The sequence below is a fragment of the Microtus oregoni genome, unplaced genomic scaffold (assembly GCF_018167655.1).
Source record: "Microtus oregoni isolate MIOR12 unplaced genomic scaffold, Mior012 000067F_001, whole genome shotgun sequence".
Taxonomy (NCBI): Eukaryota; Metazoa; Chordata; class Mammalia; order Rodentia; family Cricetidae; genus Microtus; species Microtus oregoni.
In genome coordinates this window covers 315330-333561 of record NW_024543954.1, presented here as the reverse complement: position 1 = coordinate 333561, position 18232 = coordinate 315330, and the positions used below count along the sequence as shown (strand labels likewise).

The window sequence follows — 18232 nt, the reverse complement described above, 5'->3', positions numbered from 1 at the left end:
AACCCAAAAGTAATGGACAGTCCTCTGAGAGAGTGGAGCCACAACATGTGGCAGTAGCTGCCTCAGCCCCAGTTCTGACAGTCTGGGAGCTTCAAAGGGGACAGGTCTAGGGAAGGCAGCTACAGCAAAGTTATGTTTAAACTTAATGGAGCCTTATTTGGAAGGTGCCATGAGACTGGCAAAGCTGGTTATCAAGGTTGGGGGGGGGGGTGACAGAGAGAAACTAACAAAAGCCACCATAGACTGACATCTTCATAGGGTCATGGATTCATTCATGTAATTCTCAACACTCCCAGGAGGTTCGTATTTCCAGAATCCCCATATTATATGAGGAAGCTGAGCTGGCAGGACAGAGTAGTAACTTCTTTATGTCCCAGTCAGCAAAGGGCAGAGTGGCTGGTGGGCAGCCTCAGTACCCATCAAAGGAGCAGCACAGAAAGAGAACCAGGGCCTTCAAATGTAGCATTTCATCTTACCCCAGTAGGGAGTGCTTCAGGTGAAAGGTGGCCTTCACTATGGGCTGCAAAGGCTGACTGGGCTGTTTGGGGACAGTATTCTGAGTAAGGCAACCAAGTAGAGATGTATTTATTTGGTGGTCAGATCTGCTGAGAGCACGGGGCAGACTGAACAGACTGAGCCTGGGGGCAGAGAACCCTGGTGTCCTATTGGAGATTCTGTATTCAAGGCCTTGAGAGTAGATGACAAAAGCCCTGTGCTTGAGGCAGAGGGATTCAGGAAAAGAGAAAGGCCAAGAGCAAGGGGAAGTATGCAGGATGAGAAGGAGTAGGAGAAGCAGAGATGCTTCCTTCTTCTTCATTGAGATACAAGTCACAAACCATACAATTCACCCATTTAATGTATACAACTCAACAATTTTTAGTATATCTTCAGACACACACAAACATAACCACAGTCAGCTTTTGAATATTTTTATCATCTCTGAAAGAAACCCCACTACAGATATAGTAGCACATGCCTGTTTTTCCTGAACTCGAGAAGCTAAGGCAGAAAGACCGCAAGTTCCAAGCTAGCCTGGGCTATAGAGTGGAGACTCTGTCTCAGAAAACAAACCAAATGGGACAGGTGAGATGGCCTAAAGGGTCAAGGTGCTTGATTTCTGCCTGATGACCTGAGTTCAATCTTGGGGACCCACATGGTAGAGGGAGAGAACAGTCTCCTATAGGTTGTCTTGTGACTTCCACTTGTGTGTACATATGCATGTGTGTGACACACATGAAGTCACACAAACAATAAATAATATAGTAGGCACAAGAGAGATGGCTCAGCAGTTAAGAACACTGGCTACTCTTACAGAGGATAGGGGTTTGATTCCCAGCACCTACTTAATTACCTGTAACTCCAGTTCTGGGGGGTCTGATTCCCCTTCTGGTTTCCACAGGCACTGCATGCATGTGGCGCACAGCCATACATATAGGAAAAACCTCACATATATTGAAAAAAATAGGGGCTGGAAAGGTGGCTCAGTTGTTAAGAGTAGTAGCTGTTTGTTCAGAGGACCCTGGATTGATTTCCAGCACTCACATGGTAGCTCATAACTATTGTAACCCCAGTTCCAGAGGATCCAATGCCCCCACTGGTCTCCATGGGCATAAAACATGCTTGGTACATAGGCATACATGTAGGCAAACCATCCATACACATAAATCAACAATAATTTAAAAATAAATAAATGGAATAAAAACTAAAGATAATGAAGTAAGCCAAAAGCAACCCACATAAACATCAACAGCAAAAACAGACAAATTGCATTTCATCATGATTTGAAAATATCTGTGCATCTACAGACACTGTAAGGAGAGTAAAAAGAGCAAATTATATGTTTGATGAGGATTTAGCAGTCAGTATATAGCAAGGATTTTTAAAAACACAAAAGACAGACAACTCTCTAGTGTATGCTTCCAAATGTTCCTAACTCTTATTACAAGTCAATCCTAAGTTTTCCTTCACAGGATCTGGCATGGTGACAGCAATGATTCTAGTTCTAGGTACCAGTTTTCTAAATATCCCTCGGTACAGTCAAGGTGACAATCAGTGAATTACCAAGCATATGCCAAGAAATAAAACAGCTGGGTCACATGGTAGTGCTATGTTTAACTTCCTAAGAAACCATATAAAATATAAAAATACTTTCCAAAATGATACTATTAGTATGTGGTGTGTGTGTGTGTGTGTAGTATATGCACATGTGTCTGTGGGTGTGTGCATGTGTGAGACGAAGGTCACCTTGGATGTCTTCTTCAATAATTACTCTCCACCTTATTTCTTTGGATAGGGTTGGTTTTTCACTGAACCTGGAGCTCATCTACTTGGCTAGAATGGCTGGCCAATGAAATCCAGTTATCTGTGTGTCTCTCTCCCTACCACCATTGCCCCTTCTCTTCTCTCCAAGGACCAAGTTACATACCCACCTTTTTTCTTCTTGTTGTTTGTTTGTTTGTTTGTTTGTTTGTTTGTTTGTTTGTTTGTTTTGGAGACAGGGTTTCTCTGTGTAACAGCCTTACACGTCCTGACACTCTCTCTGTAGACCAGGCTGGCTTTGGAACTCAGAGATCCACCTGCCTCTGCCTCCTAAGTGCTGGGAGTAAAGGTGTGTGCCACCACCTGGCTGGAATACTGATCTTTTTGCTTGGTGTGGCAAGCTCTTTAAACAACTGAGTTACCTCCCCCGGCATGGTAATAATACTATTTTATGTTGCCACCAGCAACATAGAAATATTCTAATATCTCCTCATCCTTACTAGTATTTAAGAACTGTAAATTGTAAGCAGAGTTTAACAGGTAGCTCTGTTGGGAACTCAGAGGACTAGAATGCTGATAGGGATGCAAACAGTAAAGCCTGTGCTTGCAAGCTTGCAGATGAGAACGAGGATTGATAACTGGACTGGAAACCATTTGTATTATGCTATGGAAAAGATCTTGTCTACACTTTCGTCCATGCCCTCACACTCAGCGTGAGGTTAAATGTAAAGGAGGGTAGATTAATTAATCTGGCAGATGAAATTTCAAGCATCCCAGCATTCAGTCTGTGGTTGTTTTTTTTTTTTTAAGCCTAATTTAATGTAATCAGAGTAAGAAGGAAGAGAGGCCTGGTGAGATGGTTCATCAGGTAAAGGCATTTGCCTTCAGGCATGATGACTTCCTTTTATCTCCAGGACCCACATTGTCTTCTGGTCTCCACATATTGCGTGTGTGCATAAACACACACACACAAATGTAATTTTAAACGTTTTTAAAAGAAGACTTGCAGTTTTATCAGAGAAGATGTGCTATAATGTTCAAGGCAAGAGGGCATTGCTGAAGTGGTAGTGCTACCTCAAAAGGGCAACCATTACCCTGATACTATAGGAACGATATCTGGACAGAATCTCAGAAATGAGCAAGGCCATAGCCACCACAGTTCAGGGATGCATAAATACTAATTGCTTTTAAAGACTTTCTAGGCAGAGTCTTTTGAGGGGACAGCTCTAGGATGTCCTGCTTGTCCTACTCATTCACCCAGGAAGAAACCCAGAAGTCACTGCAGCCGAGGTTCAAGTGGGTCCAGATGTAGCTCAAACTAGTGGAAGGCCTTGGCATCTCCCATGTGGTGATTCTGCAGAGGTTCAGAATGCAAGAGTTGCAGAGTTGTGGATGTTTTCACCTAGATTTTAAAGGAAAGTCTGGGGAGCCAGGAGATAGATGTGTGGTTGTGTCAGGATCCCTCTAGGCAGTGCACACAGCTGTGAGTGTGAGGCTGAAGCTACCGGAGATTCTCACACTATGTAACTCCTGCTGAAGAAAACTGTAGGAAATAGGAAATCCAGGGGGGGGGGGGGGAGGGAGAGAGAGAGAGAGAGAGAGAGAGAGAGAGAGAGAGAGAGAGAGAGAGAGAGAACCAGAACCAGAGAGGTAGGGCTGCCTAAGGCCTTTGTAGGTCTTATCACATCACCACATGGCTCAGATGCTATTGGACATGGAGTCACAAGTTTTTCATTTTCTGTTTTGCTTTGGTTCAATCTGCACTCACTATGCTTCCTTCCATTCCTGACTTTTGGAATGGGAATATTGACTCTGTGCCATTGTATGTTAAAATAATTGTTGTTTGAATTTTTAGGGACTCAATACTAAGTGCGAATGAGACTTTGAACTTAGACTTTTGGAACAGTTAAGACATGGAGGAATCTTAGGAGTGGACAGTTTGAGGGGCAGGGATGATCAAATGGTTGATCTCCACTTTCATGCTGTTGGGAGGTGGTACAACCTTTAACATGGGGGCATTTTAGGAAAATTTTAGGTCATTGGGGGATCTTCATTACTCTTGAAGAGATTTGTGGTACTATGGTCTCTTCCTCTTCCTTGTTCTTTTCCTAGCCTTTTGCTTCACCATATACTCCTTGCCATGGGCGTTCATCCTGTCACAGCTCCATAGGCAGTGGGGACAACTGACCATGGACTGAACTTTTAAAATTATAATTCTAAATAAATCTTCTGTGAGTTGATTTCTCTCCTTTTTTGGTGGTGGTTGGAGGAGAGGGCCTCCCTATGTTGCTCATGTTGGCCTCAAACTCCTAGATTCAAGATATCTTCCTGACTCATCATCTGATGCAGCTAGAACAAGTATTCTGACACAGTGCATACCCCAAAGGGTTGACAATGTGTGTGTGTTCAAACTAGTACCCGTGCTTGAATGACAAGAGCCCAAATGTAGAGAGAATCTGGGTGTCTGACAATAGACGAATGGCTGAACCAAATGTGGTGTCATCCATACAATGGAAGGTTGCTCAGCCTTCAAATGGGAGTGGAGTTCTGATAAAGGAACTTTGAGGACATTATGAACTATGATAGAAGCTAGACACAAAAGGTACAAAGTACAGAATTCCACTTTTATGAAGTCTCTGGGATAGGTGAAACCACAAGGACAGACCAGAAGTTTTCAGAGGTAGAGAGGGGGCAGGAAAATCTCCTTAGTGGGGCCTAGTGTTTCTTTTGGGGGTAATGGAGCTCTTTTGGAGTTCCATAGTGGTGATAATGATGTAGGATTCCCATCTGTATGCTGTGAATGTGTTTTATTGCCATTGGTTAATAAAAAAGCTGCCTTCAGCCAATGGCTTAACAGAGTAAAGCCAGGTGAGAAATTCAAACAGGGATATAGAAAGTAGGTGGAGTCAAGGAGATGCCATGTAGTCACCGAAGGACACAGATGCCAGAACTTTACCAGTAGGCCTCAACCTTGTTGTAAAATATAAAATAGAAACAGGTTAATTTAAGATGTAAGAGATAGCTAGAAATATACTTAAGCTATTGGCCAAACAGTATTGCAATTAATATAGTCTCTGTGTGATTATTTCAGGTCTGGGTGTCTGGGAACAAATGAACAGCCTCCGCCTACAGGTGATGACTGCAAACATTAGGAGTATACTTAATGCTACTGAACTGTATACTTTAAAGTGGCTAACATGGTCAATATTGTGTTAGCTCTATTTATCATAAGAATAAAACAAGAAATTTTGTGCCCTTTTAGCTTTCAGCCACCCAGCCTCTGTCTCCTTCCTGTTACCCACTTACTTTTTGAGCAGGATCTCTGAGGCTCCCTTGCTGAAGAGGCGGAAGCCACCATCAGGCATGCGGATAACCGTGCTCATGGACTTGCGGACTGAGTTGAAGGTGTATACTTTGTAAAGCTTATCTTCTGGAATCTGCTCCCGTACAGGTTGAAAGTCTCGTTTCAGGTCCAGGACGAAGCCCAACAGAGCACACTCTGTTTTGTTGCCCACTTGGCGTGGGAGAGCGCCTTCCTTCTCTGGAGGCTGTAGGAAAGGACAGTCAGCTTGGCATCAGGGCCCAGAGCACCCTCTGTTCCATCCCCAAAGCAAAGGTTCCCATTTGGCTTTGATCATCATGTAGCTAGGAGGCAGAGGCGTGGAACAGAGTAAGGCCACCCTTGTTGACTACACAGGCCATGACTTGACTGCAAAGTGGCCCTTTATAGGTAGGTTTTCCATCATTTAGCATGCTTTGAAAGGACTTCTAGAACAACCTATCTCACTCAATATCAAGAGCACTCTGTAATGCCAAGGACAGGAGGACAGGGACAAAGGCAACCAGCACCCTAAAGGTTCCTCTTAAAAGTCTGTAATTTTTCTTGTTTTGTTGAGATGGGGTCTGTCACTAACCTGGAGCCCCTGATATCTGCCTGTCTCTGCCTCCCCAGTGCTGGAAGTACAAGCAGACTTCTGCCTAGTTTTTTTTTTTAAATAGGTTCTGGTAAGTAAATTCAAGTCTTCATGCTTGTAAGGCAAGCAATTTACTGACTGGTATATCTCCTTAACCTTGTTTTTTTGCATTTCTGTTGCAGAATATTCTTTTTGTACACTATAAAGATGTGTGACTCTGATTGATTTAATAAGAAAACTAAATGGCCAATAGTTAGGCAGGATTTCTAGGCAGAGAGGATACTGGGAAGAAGAAGGTAGAGATGCCAGGGATGCAGAACAAGCAGGATGTGCACTACAGAGAAGGGGTAATAAAGCCATTAGTCAGAAAGTAAATTAATAGAAATGGGTTAATTTAAGTTGTAAGAGATAGTTAGAAACAGGCTTAATCTATCAGCTGAGCTTTCATAATTAATAATGAATCTTCATGCCATTATTGGGGAGCCAATGGTCCTGATGAAAAAGTCCACCTGTTCTCCCCTGTTCTGTGTTTCTTTTTATAGTATGATGGGGCAAACCATTTTGGGCAAACTTCATGTACACTAGGCAAATTCTTTACCAATACCACTTAGTTACTTTCTCAGCACCCCAAGATTTATAAGTAAGCCCAGTGAGTCTCTTCAAGAAGCTCATGCACCAGTCCTGCCCCCTTCTCTCATCTGCCCTCCTAGCCTTGCTTACTAGTATTTTGGTGGTATAGGCACTGTTGATGGAGATGGCATGAACCAGAAGGTCAAGGATCTTGGGGGTCAGGGCGCTGGGAGCTGGAATCTCTTTGTAGTGGGTGTCTCCTAGGTAGGACTGGACCACGGTCATGCGGTTGGTGGTAAGTGTGCCTGTCTTGTCAGAACAGATGGCTGTGGCATTGCCCATGGTCTCACAGGCATCCAGGTGGCGTACCAGGTTGTTGTCCTTCATCATTTTCTGTAAAGAGCAAAGATGGAGTGTGTGGGGGGGTACTTAGTTGTTTACTTATAAGGATAAAGGCAATGCGAGTGATACTAACAGTCCATTTGGTGACCTTGGTCATCTCTGGGATGGGTGGCAATCAAACAGAGAGTAAGATGCAAGGGCTGTCATCAGATGGGGAACAGTGAGCTTCCAAGAAGCTACTCTCTGTATGAATGACTTGGACGCTTTCTGCCAGAGCTCCCTCGTCAATTGGCTCCTATATCTGTGCTCCTCCACACTCCCCTGGTTCTTCTTTACTCTCCAACTGCTTCTCAGTGGCCCAAAGCCTTTTCTGAGGCTCTGCCTCTCTGTCTCTGTCTCTACAAGCAGCACTAGTTCTTTTTTGTCTTGGATCCTCTGAATCTCCCTGTGAGGTCTCTCTCGACATCAGCTTCTTTTCTAGCTCCCTTCACTGTGTCCAAGGGATGGGTGGTCACAGTGGGACTGTCTGTTAGGATGTATTATCAAAGTTCATCTCAGCCAGTATCCTTTCTTCCTTTAGCATCCCTAGCCTTCTTTAGTCCCCACTACACCTAAGGTGCTTTGATGACATCCCACTCTAGTTTTGGGGTCTGTGTGATGGAATTAGTTGTAAGTAGTAGTATTATTACCTTGACAGAGTAAGCCAAGGAGATAGTGACAGCAAGAGGCAGGCCCTCAGGGACAGCCACAACCAGCACAGTGACTCCGATAATGAAGAACTTCACAAAGTACTGCACATAGACAGGTGTGCACTCTGCCAGCCACACCCGGCCATCCACGACGAAGGTCTCAATCACAAAGTAGAGGACCAGGATGATGACAGTGATGGCAGACATCACCAACCCTGTCCAGCCATGATGGAGAGGGGCCACAAGAGGTGAGAGGAGAGAAGGAAGAAAAGTTCAGGGCAAGGTAGCCATGGCTGGCCTGAGCCCAGTCAGGGCCGTTGTAAGGGCTTGATGGATTTGGGGTACCTTTTGGGATAAACAGCTTGAAGGATGACTCCATGGAATGAGAGGTCCTAGGGTAGCCTTTGCTCTAGTTCCCCAGGACAGTGTGGGGTAAAGAACAGAAAGCTAAGGGTATGAAAGGTACATCTGTGAGGTACTAGCCACCCTCATATTTTGGGGCTCTGGCCAGCAGGCTCTCGGTGAAGTTGGCTACCTGTTGACTATGATGTGGCCAGAAACCTTGAATCAGGGGATTTGCTAGGTAATACATGAGTGTGTGACTTAGGCCTTATTGGGGTGGAGGGTGCTAAGCCAGACCTTGGCAGTCATGGTTGGCTCTGGCCTGCACCTCTGGCCCACCAGTATATGACATTCTTCTGGAATACTATCCATTTCTCTGTACGCGAGCTTTCCTAGAGCCAGGACAATATTCTGTCCTTTGCACTCACAGCATCTGGAAGTCATATTCCTTCCAGGAGCCCAGTGTCCCCCAGGCTCCTGGCATGCCATCTCTGGCTTGAACATACCTGCTTTCCCAATCTGCACAGCGAGTTTTGTGAGCTTTCCTTGCAGAACTGACTTCTCCTTCTTGGGTACGTTGGCTTTCTTCTTTTCTCGCTCCTCCATTTCCCCACCCTCAGCACTCTTCAGGGGCTGCATTTCCATGGCAACAGCCCCATCCTGCTTCTTAGCTGTACATAGAGGAAACCCTTGGCTGAAGTTAGGGCCTATCAAGGGTAAAGGGGCTATAGAGGGTTATCACAAGGAAAGACATGTCTCATCATATGGGATTCAATGGAGCACTTTTAACTTCAAGTTTTGCAAAGGGAATCTGTAGGCTTCTGTTGCATCCTAAGCCCAGGCCCTCCTGAGGTAGGCAGGCAGTTGCAGCATTGTCCTAGGTGGGACAGAGAGATGGTTCTTTTATGGGAAGGGTGGACAGACACTAGCATAAGGAACTTGTGACAGACAAGGTGGTCAGTCCAGTAATGTCCCAAAGCTCAATACCTGAAAGAAGTCCTGTGGTTGGTCCAAGGAATGTTCTGGAACCAAAATCTGACTCATTTGCCCACAGATATCCAAGCCACTTCTACTTTCCCCTCAAGATCACTAAGGGGCCCTAGTGTATGCTCCTTTTAGCCTAGACAACCCTGCCCAGCTCGCCTCCTCTGTGGGCAAACCTGTTCTGTTCCTCCTGATATTTCCCTACCTCCCTCTTAGATCACGTGGCTCCACTTCACCTTTATAGGCCCCTTAGTTTTTATTCTTGCTGCCTTTGTGGTGGTGACATGGATTCCTCATCTCTCTCTCTTTGTCAAGTTTTACACAGTCCTTGGGCTCGAAACTCTCCAGCTACATTGCCAAAAATAACCATGTCCACTCCACCTGCCTCCTCCACTCTTCCTAAGGAAGGGGCTGCCTGACCTAGCAGTTGTAGGGGTGTCCCCCATTTTGTTTTTGTTTTTGTCTTCTTCCTTCCTTCCCTCCTTTCTTCCTTCCTTCCTTCCTTCCTTCCTTCCTTGCTTCCTTTCTTTTCTCCTTCCCTTCCTTCCTTCCTTCCTTCCTTCCTTTCTTTATTTTAGTTTTTCTAGACAGAGTTTCTCTGTGTAGCAGTTCTGGCTGTCCTGGAACTAGCTCTGTAGAGCAGAAATCTGCCTGCCTCTGTCTCCCGAGTGTTGGGATTAAAGGTGTGCGCCACCACCACCCAGCTAAAGGTGACCATGGCTATCATAGCACAACTCTACACTTTTTTGTTTTATTTTTCTTTTTTTGAGACAAGGTTTCTCTGTAGCTTTGGAGCCTGTCTTGGAACTCACTTTGTAGACCAGGCTGGCTTTAAACTCACAGAGATCTACCTGTCTCAGCCTCTCAAGTGCTGGATTTTAGGTGTGCACTGCCACCACCCGGCTTCAGTTTGTCTTCCTCTTATTCTGCATCCCTTCACCTCACCTGGCAGTTCGAGACTACTTACCATAGCTCTTTCCTCCTAGCAGCCTTCAGGACATGCCAGACCCTGCCTAGCTGGGTCACTCTAGCCTTGAGTCCCTACCTTCTGTTATCCCACCAAGCAAGGGCCAGAGCCAGATGCCTCCTAGTCCACAAAGCCCTAGCAATCTCGCTTATCTTCCAGGCTTTGGCTAACTCCTCTTACCTGGGAAACTCAGAGGACTGTCACCTAGGGATTTTGACAAGTTACCCTCTCTATGCCTCAGTTTCCTTATCTGGCCAAAGTGGTCTCAGGTGTCTATGGGGAATTCTCATACATGGACAAGTTCAAGCCATGCTGGTGGCCTTGGCACTGACCAGTCGTTTTCCAGGTGGCTCATCTAGGCTTCATGGAAGCAGTGTCTGGTAGAAACTGGAGCATCCTCCAAGAGTATCCCCTTCACTGCCAAGCCAGGATGGGACTTTGGGGCCCACTCACCTGTCTTTAGGTGCTGCTTCTTCCTTGGCAGTAGGTGGTCCCTCCCCATTCCCCCTTCTCTCCCTCCTCCCCACAAGCTCCTCAGCAGCCCTGAGCCATGCACGCACGTTACCTCTGATTTGGCTACTGTCCATCGCCCCATCCTGCTGCTTGCCTACAATGGAAGAGGAATGACAGACACGGAGAGACTTGAGAACACCCATGTGGTCATGACATACACAGAAGCACAGGAGAGCAGGAAGAACTTGGGCACATATAGCAGTTTGCAGCTCCATGGGGTAGAGGAGGGAAAGGAAAGGCCTGATTGCTGCTAGCCATGACCTTGCCTATGGATGGGCTTTCTTGATGATCTATTCTTTCTAGGAGCAATCTGTCAGTACCTCCCAGAACATGTTAACTGCATATACTCTGGGCTTCCTGGGCCAAGCTCCTACCCAGTGTTTCCCACTGGGCCTTGACCTCCGCTCCACAGTGAGTCTCTAAAGCCAGTCCTGGGCGGTTTCTGGGTCAGGTGAAGTAGCTGTTGACAGTTTCTGGAAGGCCCGCTGCCTTAAGGTATGTACTTCCCTTAGATATCTGATCTTTCAGACCCAACAGGAGGTAACTCCCAAGCCCTGAACCAACCCAACCCCTGTACTCTTCTCTGAGGCCACTACTAGATGTGTGTCCTTTAAAGGGACAGGGTTCTGTCTGTTTTAGGGCCCTGGTGGGCACATCCAAACTGTAGGTCCAGAGCCACTGTGAAAAGGAGGTCTAAGTGGTGAGTACCCAGCAGCACTAGGGAGAAGGTGCAAATACTAGACTCCAGGTGGCTCTGTCTGAAGCCTTAGGTTGGGTACAGCCCATAGTGCCAGTCACTCTTTCTGAGGGTTGCACAGCCCAGGTGGCAGTTTGATGTGGGAGTGTCATATACCAATCTGTTGATTTCATTGGTTAAGCAATAAAGAAACTGCTTGGCCCTCATAGGTTAAAACATAGGTGGGAGGAGTAAACAGAACAGAATGCTGGGAGGAAGAGGAAGTGAGCTCAGACTTGACAGCTCTGCTCTCTGGGGCACACGCGATGAAGCTCCGACCCAGGATGAACGTAGGCTAGAATCTTCCCGGTAAGTGCATCTAGTGGTGCTATGCAGATGATTAGAAATGGGCTAAATTAATATGTGAGAATTAGCCTAGAAGAGATTAGATAGAAATGTGCCAAGCAGTGTTTAAAAGAATACAGTGTCCGTGTAATTATTTCAGGGTATAAGCTAGCCAGGTGGCCGGGGTGCTGGGGATGCAGCCCCGCTGCTCGTATTACTACAGCAGTTAGAGGAGTTTATCTGGGAGCCACATCTTCACTGGTCCCCATTTAGGGAGGAATCTTCCAGCACAGGATCATTTTCTACCCAGTAGCTCATGTCACTGGGGAATCAAAAGACAGAGTATCGGGTAGCTTCTAGGCAATGGAACCACAATCTGGGGTCCCAAGAATGAGAGAGACATCTTCAACCATAAGCAGATCATATATTGGACCCTCTTTGCCCAGGGCCCCTGTGTGGGTTAGGGGTAGTTTAGAGGTGAAAGAGACTTCTTTTATTTGTGTGTGTGTGTGTGTGTGTGTGTGTGTGTGTGTGTGTGTGTGTTCATGCATGTGTGAGTGCATGCATGGGCCTATGTCTCTTTTATTTGTGTGTGTGTCTGTGACAATGGAGGCCAGGAAAGGACATTTGGGGCCTCTGGAGCTGGAGTTGCAGGGGGTTGTGAACTTCCCAATACTGGTGCTAGGAAGCAAAGTGAACATGACTAGAAGAGGTAGCCTGGAGTAAAGCAGAGCACAGGAGGCGAGGGAGGGATGATGGAGGAAGGTCATTGGCTAATAAAGGCACTGCACTGGCCCATTTTATTGGTTAGAGGATAGGTGGGAGGAGAAAACAGGACAGAACACTGGGAGGAAAAGGAAGTGAGGTCAGAGACTCACAGCTCTCCTCTCGGGAACAGACGCCTGAGAGAGACGCCATGCCCTGCTCCCGGGATGAAGCTCGGACCCAGGATGGACTAGGCTAGAATCTCCCCGGTAAGCGCACCTTGGGGTGCTACACACAGATGATTAGAGATGGGCTAAATTAATATGTGAGAATTAGCCTAGAAGAGAATGGGCCAAGCAGTGTTTAAATGAATACAGTTTGTGTGTTGTTATTTCGGGCATAAGCTAGCCATGTGGGCGGCCGGGTGTGGGGGACGCAGCCCTGCCGCCCCATATTACTACAGTTGGCGCCCAGACATGTGGACAGCCGAAACCCACTTAAAAAACCTGAGAAGGCTTAAAAATAAGGGAGAGAGAGTTTAACACAGATTTTTGCTGTTTGTTGGTGGCGTGCTGTAGAGAGATTTCCTGATTCGGCAACAGTAGCAGAAAAAACGCTGTGTCATTTTAAAGCGCGACTTCCTGGGGCTGTGCCACCATTGCGATCTCTGTCTGACTCCTGCAGGAGACAGAGCTTTTGAATAGAGCATTTGGAGTAAAGTGCTACGATTTGTTTGATGGCAACTTGACTCGCTGTGTTCTCGGGTCTGCTCTGCTTGCTAGAGGCAAGCGGGCGCGTCATCTAAGAGAGGCTTCCTGACTCAGCTTTAGCTGCAAAAGCCTGCAGCTCATTAAGAGGTCCTGCCACGAAACACTTAAACGGTTAAAGCTGAACGCATGCTTTTCGGTTTTCAGCCATAGCAGGAAAAAAGCTGCGCCATTTAAAAATGCCGGCTTTCTGGGCTGTCCTGCCAGGACAAACTCTGACTCTTTTACGCAGGCGGTCCCTGCGGTTTGCAAACACAGGCTGCTGAAGCTCGCTTGCTGGCTACAGCCAGTACCTCAGCCATGAGGCTGGAAAGCTAAGGAATGGACTGGATCTAGCTGGCAAAGCCACGCCTTTAATCCTACCCATATTGCTCAGTAATTTAAAGGCTCGTGTGGTCAGAAAAAGAGAGATATATAGTAAAGAGAGATTCAAAGACAAAGAAAATTTCTAAATGGTTTGAAGTGTGTTAAAAATATATGCAGACTAAAATTTAAAGTTCTTAAAGTAACAAAAAAAAAGGAAGAAAGTTGTGTGTGTGGTAGCACACGCCTTTAATCCCAGTGCCTAGAAGGCAGAGACAAACAGATCTCTGTGAGTTCAAGGTGTAGTAGTGTACACCTTTAATCCCGAATGCCTGGGAGGCAGAGACAGGCGGATCTCTGAGAGTTCAAAGACAGCCTGGTTTACAGAGTTACTTCAGGTCAAAGATACAGAGAACCTGTCTCAAAAAGCAAAGAGTTAAAAGTAAAAATAAACAAAATAGAGGTTAAAACAAAGCTGCACAAAGATGGAAAATACACAGAGAATCTTGATACTGTATGCTATTATGCTCTCTTTGAATTGTTTGAATGCTGAGGAAAGAGCAAAAGCTACTAAAAGATATTTGTTTATAAATGCTGCTGAACTAATCCAACATAGATATTTTGAATTTGTATCTAAGGATATGATACTTTGGAAAGGAGTTTCTTATTTTGTTTTCACAGAGGATGAGACGCTGTTCATTTCTTCTATTCCGATTTGGTATGATGGACCACGCCCTCCTGAAGGGTTGGTGTGAACGCCTTCAAAAAATTGCTTCGCTCAACTGCCAACTGAGATGAAGCTAACACACAGGTTATACCATGAAAGACCTAATTAACGACGCCCCCATTCAGCAGGAAGCAGTTTGGAGAGAAATAACTGCGCCCATGTTCCCAAATATGGTTTATAAATGTTCCTTTACATTTAAAGGGGGATATGATATAGATATGAATAATTTGCATTAGTATAGATTTTGCTTTATTGATAGAGATTTAAGGTCAATTTTGTTATATGTATAAGTGTTTCTGATTTTGATTAAGGTATTGTGATTGTGTAGTTCATTTAAATATGTACTGTATAATTAAGAAATATAGGTTGTTAATGGATAATCATCGATAATAGTAAAGCTTGTAGTCATGTTAGTTAATATTTTCTAGATGTGCATAGATATATTTTAGATAGACATTCTTCATGTCTTTCAAAGATTACAGAATAGGACATTTAATGTTTTAATAACTGAGGACTTTTCATGACAATGAGACACTCTGCTCCTGGCAGCACCAATGTACTTCAAGAGGAAGATGGGCATCGAAGAGGCACCTTATGGAGTTTGATAGCCATATGGGCAAGAAACTGCTCTTGCCTGGACTATTGCATAAACTGGACACAGAGAACCCTCAGAGAGAGGACTACTGAACTTGCCTAAAGGTGAGATGATCTTTCGGGGTTCCTGATTCATTTTGAAAGAGTCTGCGAGACATTCTGCAGGACACAACAGATAGTGACTGAACTGACTTTGAATTTTCCTGCTTTATGGAAATGTCTGCTGGATACCATGGGCCTGAAGGCTGAAGATGGATGCCCCAATGGTACAAAAGAACTTTGGGTCCAGGCAGCGAGATGTCTTTGTCATTTCTAGAGTTTGAAGTATTAGTTCTTGTTTACTTAGGTAATATTATATCTTTCTGGAGTCTTTGATGGAGTTAAGAATAGTTATAGTTTTCCTTAGTTATGATAAAGATTATTGTAACTTTTACTTGATAACTGTTTTGTTATATGTAATTTTGCTATGTTAAAGTCTTTTTTTTTGTTTAAACCGAAAAAGGGGAAATGATGGAGGAAGGTCATTGGCTAATAAAGGCACTGCACTGGCCCATTTTATTGGTTAGAGGATAGGTGGGAGGAGAAAACAGGACAGAACACTGGGAGGAAAAGGAAGTGAGGTCAGAGACTCACAGCTCTCCTCTCGGGAACAGACGCCTGAGAGAGACGCCATGCCCTGCTCCCGGGATGAAGCTCGGACCCAGGATGGACTAGGCTAGAATCTCCCCGGTAAGCGCACCTTGGGGTGCTACACACAGATGATTAGAGATGGGCTAAATTAATATGTGAGAATTAGCCTAGAAGAGAATGGGCCAAGCAGTGTTTAAATGAATACAGTTTGTGTGTTGTTATTTCGGGCATAAGCTAGCCATGTGGGCGGCCGGGTGTGGGGGACGCAGCCCTGCCGCCCCATATTACTACAGAGGGACTCAGGAAGAAAAGGGCATATAGGAGTCATGAGAAAAGATAGCAATAGAATGTAAGGGTGGCAGGTTGACAAGGAACAGCTTCAGAGCATGCCCAGTGGGTTGACAGAACCACAAGAGTAAGATGAGGGCACTGGCCAAGATAGATGCTATTCCTCAGAGCCCCTCGGGGTACTTCTCCAGGAAGCTGGCCCACTCCAGTTCCCTAAGTCTCACAGCCAAGCAGTGTTGGTGAAGTGCATGCAGCTTGTCTTGGAGGGTCTGGATGAAGAAGATCAAGTTCAATGAGGAGGGAGTGGCCTAGGCCCAAGCTGTGAAGACTATCTAAGAGATAGAACAGGAGGCTAGGAGCTTGGAAAGGAGCCACCAGGGACACCAGGAAAGTGCAGGTGATAGCAGCTCAAGGGAGAGACCATTGGCTTCAAGGGGAGGGAGTGGATTTCCTAAAGGGATTTATGTGGAAGGCGTGTCCTGTCAACCTAACAGAACCAAGAAGACACTAGGTAAGGTCATCATGCCTGGGGACTCAAACTAACCTATCATTTGTCTTTGTATTCCTGGAGCACACATTAAAGTTGTGGGATAACACTGGGAGGGGCTCAGTGGAGATTGGGGACTTGGTGCAGGTGGCAGAAGACCTGGCCTGTCAACATCAGGGAGGTGCCCATACAGGGAGGCACAGGACCAGGCTGCCAGGGAATAAGGATAATAGAAGCTTCTCAGTGATTGTAGCCCTGACAGTCATGTCTCCAGGCTCCCAGGGACAGGGGACCTCAAGAAGTAGCCTAAGGCCAGGACTATTAACTTGTCCTTCCTCATGCTGGTCTGTCCCTGTATAGACTGTGGCTCCAGGTCCTCTAAGACGGGCGGGCATGCATCTGGAAGTATCTGCTCCATAGTCACCTGGGGCTGTGGAAAAGAACCAAGGGCAGACTGCTCACCAGAGCTAGGGTGTGTGCCTGAGTCACAGAGGAGCAGGGTCTGACAAGGGGAAGCTCTGTAACTCCATGGTTTTGAGTGCCATGGCTGGAAGGGGTGGTATAGTAGCTTTAGGCCAGGGATCTCGGGGTCATAAGGAAGCTGGACTCTCCAAAATCTTCTGTTTCTATCCATTGCTATCCTCAGAGACAGGGCTACCACTTGCTAAAGAGCCTACCTTGCCCACCCCATCCGGCATCCCCTGGCCCTGGCTGTTATTTTGAGACCTATCCCTATCTGCTCAGAAGACTTCCACTTTAGATTTTGTGAGCACCCCGAATCTTCCCTATGGAAGTTGAGTACTTTGAGGGTGAGCTTGAAGATCCCAGCAGTACCTTTCAAAGTTGAGATAAGAGGTTACATTTCTGTGAGCACACTTTACCCCAGGGACAGATGTACCAAAGCCATCATAGATTAGCCGTCTAAGGAAAGTTGCCCCTACACTCTTAGAAAAAATACCAGAAGGATCCTCAAGAAGAATTAGAAGAAGGTGGTGGCTTCCCACCCATCTCCCTGGAGCCAGGATTGGCCAGCAGGCAGATGAAGAAGCAAGGACATTAACATAGAAGGAAGCTGTCTCATCATCTCTGGACATTGGAATCATGGCTGCCTTACCTTTCTTGTCTTTCTTCTCCTCCTCCTCTCCACCAGCTCCAAGCAATGTAAAGATGATGCCTGTCTGGGAGTTCACGCCAACAGCTGTTACCACCATTCTTCCAGAACCTTCCATGACATGAGTGCCTGGCACAGAAACATAGAGGAACTAAGACAACCTGGTAGGACACGCTCAGCACCCATATGCTGGCTCTTAGGGTTTCCCTGAAGCAGGTACTTCTCTTGCAGAAGTCACTGCAGCTGTTGACCCCTTCATCTAGACTGCAGCCTGTTTATAGGCTTGCTGTAGTGGGAATGAGCCAAAGTACCACAGACTGGCGGGTCTTTGTCAGAAGCACAGTCTGAGCCATTACGGGGCCCACCAGGGGACCTCTGGTTTTTCTGTTCGGTTTCATATTACATTTCCCATTAAGATAAAAGTGTGCTGAATTTGAACCTTCTAGAAAAGGAACAAAACATACATGGGGTCATCTTCAGAGTCTATATGTAGATGGAGCACACTATTGACCCCAGAAAGCCCTCCCCTTGGGATGTCCCATTCATGATATCAAAGGTCCTCTTGAACAGTGGAGTATCATTTCTTTGTCCTGTGGCTGGAGCCACACCACCAGGCCTCCAGTGACCTGCTCTGGCATGGCAGTGGGTAGCATTCTCAGAAGGGCTATTCAGGGAGATCTTAGTTAAGGCAAGTCCACCAGGATGGCTTGCCTGGGGATGCTAGGGCCAGGTTTTCAAGCAACCTTACCTGGGCTGTCTGAGAAGGTAACCCTTACCTGAGAGCAGCATAGGGTCTTTGTCTGCTGACTTGCGCACATGGTCTGACTCGCCCGTCAGGGAGCTCTCATCGATCTTGAGGTCATTGCCTTGGATTAGCACACCGTCGGCAGGCAGAAGGTCTCCTATAAGCCAGCCCAGGCCAGAACTGAAGGCTATGGATCCATGGGTCCTCCCTACCCTTTCCTCTTCCTGCCTTTCCTAGGGGAGGTCCTATCATCTGGGAGAGGTCTGGGGGTCTC

The 18232-nt window shown here is 46.1% G+C and overlaps 1 protein-coding gene across 9 annotated transcripts in view; it reads right to left on the bottom strand.

Moving 5' to 3' along the window:
• LOC121440270 (plasma membrane calcium-transporting ATPase 3) overlaps window positions 1–18232 on the bottom strand; it is a 75442-nt gene that overhangs the window by 31289 nt on the left and 25921 nt on the right. For 7 of the 9 annotated variants that reach the window (XM_041641043.1, XM_041641041.1, XM_041641040.1 and 4 more), the window contains 7 exons: window positions 17990–18115; window positions 17217–17342; window positions 10633–10674; window positions 8623–8787; window positions 7775–7989; window positions 6894–7136; window positions 5566–5807 (listed from right to left, as the gene is read on the bottom strand). In XM_041641043.1, the coding sequence (XP_041496977.1) occupies window positions 5566–5807; window positions 6894–7136; window positions 7775–7989; window positions 8623–8787; window positions 10633–10674; window positions 17217–17342; window positions 17990–18115 (1159 nt within the window). The remainder of the gene's footprint in view (window positions 1–5565; window positions 5808–6893; window positions 7137–7774; window positions 7990–8622; window positions 8788–10632; window positions 10675–17216; window positions 17343–17989; window positions 18116–18232) is intronic. The other 2 variants (XM_041641037.1, XM_041641039.1) reach the window with 1 other exon arrangement.